Below are 6,563 nucleotides of genomic sequence, written 5' to 3'. Positions count from 1 at the left end.
GGGGACTGAAAATTATTTCAGGCTGGCTACAAACCTGCCTTTGTGGCTTCGGAGCCCGGCCGGGGCTACATGCCTGACAGGCACCGGTGCAACTAGGACCTGAGCCTGAGGCTAACGTCACATTTCAAACCAAGTCAAATGTGACGCAAGCATAAGAAGGCTTAGTGAAGGAGGCTAAAGAAGGCTAGTGGTTACGTCTAAGCCCCCGACTGAAGGTAGCCTTAAATCGTTAACGGGCTAAGGGGTTTGGTGCCCGAGTAGCTGACTGAAAGCACGCAGGGGTGCTGGCTTTCAGGAGTTGTTCTTAGATGAGCAGGGAGCAGCAGGTGAGAGATCCGTCCACCTTGGCCAGCTCCTTGTTCGATACCTGGACCCGGGGGTACTTCAGGTGAGCTGCCGTGAACGTCTGGGGAACAAAACGGACGGTAATGGGATGGCACGTGACATTAAATCCAACATATCGGGTCCAGTTCAGTCTCTGAGTTTTATGTATGATTTTGCAAGAAAATCAGTACGTACTTTTTTTTATACTGGAAGTACACTTTTTTTACTCTGACACTGAGACTGAACTGAATTCTATAGGACTTTGAGACTTTGTGACTATATAGGTACATCTTAATACCGAGATTGATAGAATGATAGGCATGAACAAAGCGCAAATCGCAGGATAATGATATATTTTGATTTTATCACTTTCAACATAAAAATTCAAAACTTTTGCGCACTCTGAAAATGTCGAAATGGTCTTGGCAATGCATGGGTAAGTGATTTTGAAGAAGGTAAAAGGATTCCTTAAGGTATAAGATTAAAGGATGACTTAACAGTAGCTTATTTGCAACAACAATTCAACAATTATATCATTGTGACATACAGTTCTCAAAACAAAACATTTTAGCTGCATTTCTGTTTGCCTTACTTTGTGAATTAAATCACATGAACCGTGAAAAGTGAAACTCTCACCTTTGCACTCTTTGGAAACTGCTCTGCGGCTGCGTGAATCATGGTCCCATTCACGAACATACAGTTGGCGGCCCCGTCATCCGGGATATTCAGCAGGGAGTACTTGTGTTCGCCACGCTCCCGGATCTCCTACGTTTATACAAAATGAAGAGAAAAATAGAGAGGCAACATTTGCAAGCAAATGCATAACGTTTACTTTTACATAGTATAACCTGACAAACTACAGCTATGTACAATCTTACTTAAATCCTTGCTCAAACATATTCATATGTACGCGGTGACCAGCCCCTCCAGCTCTGTCCTGCCACTTGCTACATTAATGTAATCGTAATGTAATGTGGCAAAAACAATTTGTTTCCCGGCTTTCTTGGAAGTTTCTATAGACCAATTCCGATGAGTTTGGAGGCATGGAAATGCTTTAGAAGGCTTGGTAATGGTTTTGGGCGGCTTAGAAATAGTTTGGAGAAGTTTTTTCTTGTGTGTCTTCGGACTTTCATACGCATACAAACCTGCCACGCCTTCTGCGCCTCCGGTCCCTCCCCCACCGCCATGACGTCAGGCGCCGCCATGGTGCAGAAGCACTTCAGGTGGAGCCCCCTGGCGACCGGGATGGTAGTTACACTGTAGTCGGGAAACGTCTCCGCCAGGATGCGCGCCCCGGCCTCGTTCGTGCGGTTACTCAAACCGACGAAGAATTCCTTCCCTTCATGTGAAAAAAAATGCATATGATCATGTAGGCAATCCGAGTACGGCCCTTGTGCCATGTATGTCGTGCAATAAAGGTCTTCGTTCAGTTAGCTTCCTACAGTAATTATGACTCCTTCTACACCTTCTAGTGTGTCCTGAATATTTCATGGAGGTATGAGGTCTGAGAACTCTTGCCATCCACAGTGCGCAGCGCATGGTATTGGAAGGCGGAGCCCATCCCTCTCCTTCCACCGCCTTTTCCTTATCTAACCAAAGTCAGTTACCCCGATACATTTTTACTCCTGGTTGGAGTGATAAAAGTTGTGTTCAGTCGGTTTTATTTGTAGAACAAGTTATGATAGAACTAGAACCGACCACCGACAAGAACGACACGCGCAAAACCACGACTGTCATAAGACTGTCCTAAATTTGCCTTTTCAACCTATCGCACAATGCATACGACAGAGACTAAAACAAACTGCGATCACTAGTGTTAGATTTTACCTGTGAAGAGGACGTCCCCTCCGTCCATAGTGGCCTCGTCCTCCACCATGTGCACCACCTCCAGCCCAAGGTCATCCTCTAGAACCTTCTTCACGGCATGGACCTGGGGAATGGAACGTTCCAACTCACGTGACTACGCCATAACTTGAAATCCGCCATGTTGATTGGTTAAATGCGTGCGCTGACAACTCTGTCGTCGTATAGTTTAAGAGTATAAGAATGAATGAATAGAGAAATTCATTGATTTATTTGTCATCGTAAACTACACACGGAAAAAAAACATACACAGATAGACGTTCGTGATACAGTAATGAGTCAACGTAAAAGTTCGGCTTCCTTTCGCTTCTTTGTACAAATATGCCGTACAAATATATCTTTGCACAAATATGTAAAAACAGATTACATGGAAGAATCCCTTCTAAACTTATAAAAGAAATGCCAGGTATCGACACCCTATAGTGTTTCGATTATCTCGGATTGGCCAAACTAAGTTTTGGCGTGGTTCTTTATTCTCCAAGCAGAGGTATCGGTCGGGGGAATAGCAGTGGCCGCGATTTCTTACTGCTGTTTCCTTCTGTAATAAATTGTTCCTTCCAAAGGCCCCCATCGAAAGCCGTGCTTGGAGCAGTGATTCCTAGGGCTGAGGGAAGATTGCTTTTCCGGCATCGTAATCGCGGGACTGTTGGCACTCTCTTTGGTAACAAGCTTGTCGCTAATCCGGGAATGCAGACTGTAAGAATCCTTAGCTTGGGAAAGCCGACCAACTCCTCTGGTAGGAAAACTCCCCCGCAAATTATTCTCCCTATAACATCCATCGTAGTCAGTCTAGTAGAGACTAGAGAAAGCCATTGACACAGAGTCTTATCGCTAGTGCGTATTTTCAATTCTGAGTTGCGGGGAACAAGTTATTTTATACTTTGAACCCCCGTTGTATAGTCCGGTCATCGGACTAAACTATTGCTTCAGCTCAAACTTTACCTAAGCCAAAATATTGTTAATACGGATATCTGTCCCATACGCACTTTTAATACACGCATAACTACAGCTCGGTAGGTACATGTACGTAACTCGTAGACGCCCGCTTTGAACATGATTGAAAACCATGTTTATTATCGCATTAACTAAGCCTGAAAAAGCGAGCAGAGTGGAATAGAAGGCCTGTTCCAAGCATTAGTCATAAAGGATCGGTAGACTTAACAGTATATACTGCATCATAACGAATACTAGAAGGGTTCAAAGAGGTTGTCAACTGACACAAAAGAGCACGTACGTCAGCGTCAGGACGCTGTGCGTCAATCATTAACCCAGGGCACTGTGCCCCGGCAGGCAGGGTCTATGTTTGTTCTGTATCTGCTGTGCTAAATACTTGTTACATAAAGTATACCCGAACTTAGGATAAAAATAGCACACGCTAGTGTACTGCTAGCGTTAGTACATACGTCTTAAACAAACTGTTACAGGTTTTATTCTATGTCTTCTGAACGATGTATTTGTTACATACAAATAAACGAACTAAGGATAGAAAGAGCACACGCTAGTGAAATGCTAGCGTATGTACATACGTCCTAAAATAACAGGATTTAGATATCAGCATTAGGCAACTGAAAAAAGTATCAAATCTGCTATTTGCAGGAGGATTGAAATGTGATACTGGATAGAGAAAAGAGGGTGTCAGTTTTCCGAAGAGAACAAAGGCAAGTCAAATAAATCTTATCTCTGTCCAGGTTAGCGTTCTGAATCGCTATACTCCACTGGTCACACTATGAATAGAGATGGCCCACATGGTAAACACGAGCTGAATAAACAGTTCCTGGTCTTTCATCGTACAATAGGACGATGAACCGGCCATGATGACCAAATTACAGGGTCAGCGAACCTTTTCAACTCTGCATATGCAAGCCTGGTTCGAACTCTTAAACTCTTAGCCCAGAAGTTGGGTCACCAACATTTCGTCCAGTTTGCTAAAATTGGAATCACTTAACAACCGATATCGTCGACAAATCGTCCATGCTCAAAAGAGACCAATAAAGTACCCCAACTTTACAATGGTTTATATAAATGCCGTTGTATTAACGTACCAATGAAGGTCCACCTGTGGCGGTTACGGGAATAGCAAAGATTCTAGATTCTACACTTTACTTCCGTACACAATGTATTTAGGTCATGTGAGAGAAGGACTAACCGATAGCTTCTTTGCAAGCGCTTGATTCTGTGTACGAAAAATTTTTGTACAAAGCAACCAATTTTGTATATCGTATTACGGTATGTGTACCTCTCTTCGTCTGCTGGGGTGTCCGGGTCAAAATTTTACATGTTACTTCCGTACACAGTGTTAAGCCTTGGTTAAGCTATTTAAATGTGAAATGGGAAGGGTCAGTCAGGACTGGCCGAAAGCTTCTTTGTAAGCGCTGTGTACGAAGAAAGAAGAGTAATTCTTTTTTTTACCAAGAACCAATTTTGTAACGTTATATCGTATGACGGTATGTACCTCTCCCCTCCTGCTGGGATGTCCCGGCCGTGTCACCAGAGCGGTACCATTACACACCACGGCGCAGTCCTCCACAAACGGGCAGTCAGGGTGCTCCTCGTCGGCTGGGATCTCCACTATCCTCAGCCCGAGGTCCCGCAGCGTCTGTACGTACACCTCGTGCTCCTGTCGGGCCTTCTCCACGTCTACGTAGTCCTTCTGCTCGGCCTGGGTCAACGCCTGGTACCGCACGGACTTGGGAATGCCCCGTACTACCGCCGTATGGTACCGCCCGTACGCCGCCATCTTGTCGAAGCTGGGGGTCAGGTGTCAAGGTCATCTCAATGCCATAAGTCAACGGTTGTAACGTTAGCTAGGGCAAAGCACTTGTAGAATGAAACGTGAGGAAGAGTGTATATGTAAGCTCTGCAATTATAAACATCCAATTATTTCAAATGATCGAAAACAATCAATAACGAAGGTCATATGTCAAACAATTATGCCAATGGCTCAGTGTTGGGTAAACGTTATTTAACGTTAATCGAGGTATTCAAGAATAACTCAAGAACGTGTTGAAGGATCGTCATAATTTTTGTTAGGTAGATATACTAAGTGATGACGCAAATAATAAGATACTAATTGTGCAGACCATGCAGATCACCAGCTCGTTCAGTTCAGTTCAGTCATCCATTATTATCAGGTGACACTATGAAGTCTCTCCAGATGTCTCTGTCACCAGCTAATTTGCATAATTAATGAGGAAAGTTTATAAATCCACTGCAATCCATGATAGGACTTTCAAATGTGTCACATAAGTAACTGAGAAAGAGAGAAATGTCTATAGATATCAATTATGTAAATAAATAGCCCTTTTGCATGATTAATGAGAAAAAAAATATTAGTTATAAATGATTGAAATTTCATACTCCAGGCATCATGAAGTTAGCTAAATATCAATATTATAAGACATAAATCATGCAAATCAGAGCCATCTATGAAGAACGATGAAACACTGGCGGAGGTATGAGGTCGTGGAACTCTAGTTGAGAAAATGAACAAATGAAGCTGCTACAGGGCCCTTCAATTTTGTACCGCAAACAAGGTAAAAGATGAAGTTCACTTTGTCGTAGATTGTTCATGTACGTTCATAATGAGCTAAATAGAAAGTAAATTCTCCCACTTTAGAAGTCACATACACCTACAGTAATGTACTTACCGACTAATGAAACAGCCCCGGGACTTACACACCTGTACATTAACATATCAACGGACGTTGATAGGACGTCCATAGGAGGTGATGATGATGATATCGGATGTGTGTTCCCATTCGACTGAAAAACAACACCAGGGAAACTTCGGAATCCTATCCTACAATTGACAGCAGGTAAGGTACACATCAACACGTATCATACTCAACATGTGATGCTATAAAGAGATTGGAATTCTAGATGGTTTACAGGCGGTGATAATAACAAGACATAGACATAGATAATTTCTAACATCAACAATTTGTGTGACGCAGTCGAGTAGCCCTAACCTGGACGCTATATTCCGTAGTGCTGGTATAGTATTAGCTCGAAGGAGGCATGTTTTATAGCTAGCAGTCGAGTAGCATATGGAGACAACTTGTGGCTTGTAGATATTTTACAAACTTTATATTTAATAACAAGACAGAGATAATTTCTAACAACAACAGTTTTTATGACGCAGTCGAGTAGCATGAAGCCAGCTTGCGGAATTTTACCTTGTACCCGGACGCCAAACTTGGAACACTCGAACTAATTTGTACTCTCTAATTATATATAACGTTACTCTCTCTAATCATTATTGCTAACATTCATTGAGCTGTTCGTAGTCTACCTTTATTTGGAGATTTATTGGGATTGGTTGCTGTCGTTGTTTTCAGTGTCGTTATTCACATGTCAGTGGTTGTACGGTTGACTTC

At 42.8% G+C, this 6,563-nt stretch overlaps 1 protein-coding gene across 1 annotated transcript; it reads right to left on the bottom strand.

The window, feature by feature from the left end:
- Positions 1-301: 301 nt before the first annotated feature.
- On the bottom strand, positions 302-5,015 carry LOC118421604 (N(G),N(G)-dimethylarginine dimethylaminohydrolase 1-like). The gene is made up of 5 exons (XM_035828957.1): positions 4,640-5,015; positions 2,152-2,254; positions 1,470-1,663; positions 961-1,089; positions 302-406 (listed from the first exon to the last, which is right to left on the bottom strand). Exons 1-5 carry the CDS (start codon positions 4,922-4,924, stop codon positions 305-307), a joined length of 813 nt encoding a protein of 270 aa, XP_035684850.1. The 5' UTR covers positions 4,925-5,015; the 3' UTR covers positions 302-304.
- Positions 5,016-6,563: the final 1,548 nt, after the last annotated feature.

This window comes from Branchiostoma floridae, chromosome 8, assembly GCF_000003815.2.
Source record: "Branchiostoma floridae strain S238N-H82 chromosome 8, Bfl_VNyyK, whole genome shotgun sequence".
NCBI classification, from domain to species: Eukaryota; Metazoa; Chordata; class Leptocardii; order Amphioxiformes; family Branchiostomatidae; genus Branchiostoma; species Branchiostoma floridae.
The sequence above is the reverse complement of the archived record's forward strand: the minus strand, read 5'-3'. Positions and strand labels throughout refer to the sequence as shown.

What these genes read in the sequence shown, in the direction of transcription:
- LOC118421604 (XM_035828957.1), bottom strand. Translation starts at nt 4,924, where the DNA reads ATGGCGGCGTACGGGCGGTACCATACGGCGGTAGTACGGGGCATTCCC. An exon ending in AGGGGACGTCCTCTTCACAG is followed by an intron (nt 1,664 to 2,151) that starts GTAAAATCTAAC and finishes TTTCACATGAAG; the next exon opens with GGAAGGAATTCTTCGTCGGT. An exon ending in AGTTTCCAAAGAGTGCAAAG is followed by an intron (nt 407 to 960) that starts GTGAGAGTTTCA and finishes TTTGTTCCCCAG; the next exon opens with ACGTTCACGGCAGCTCACCT.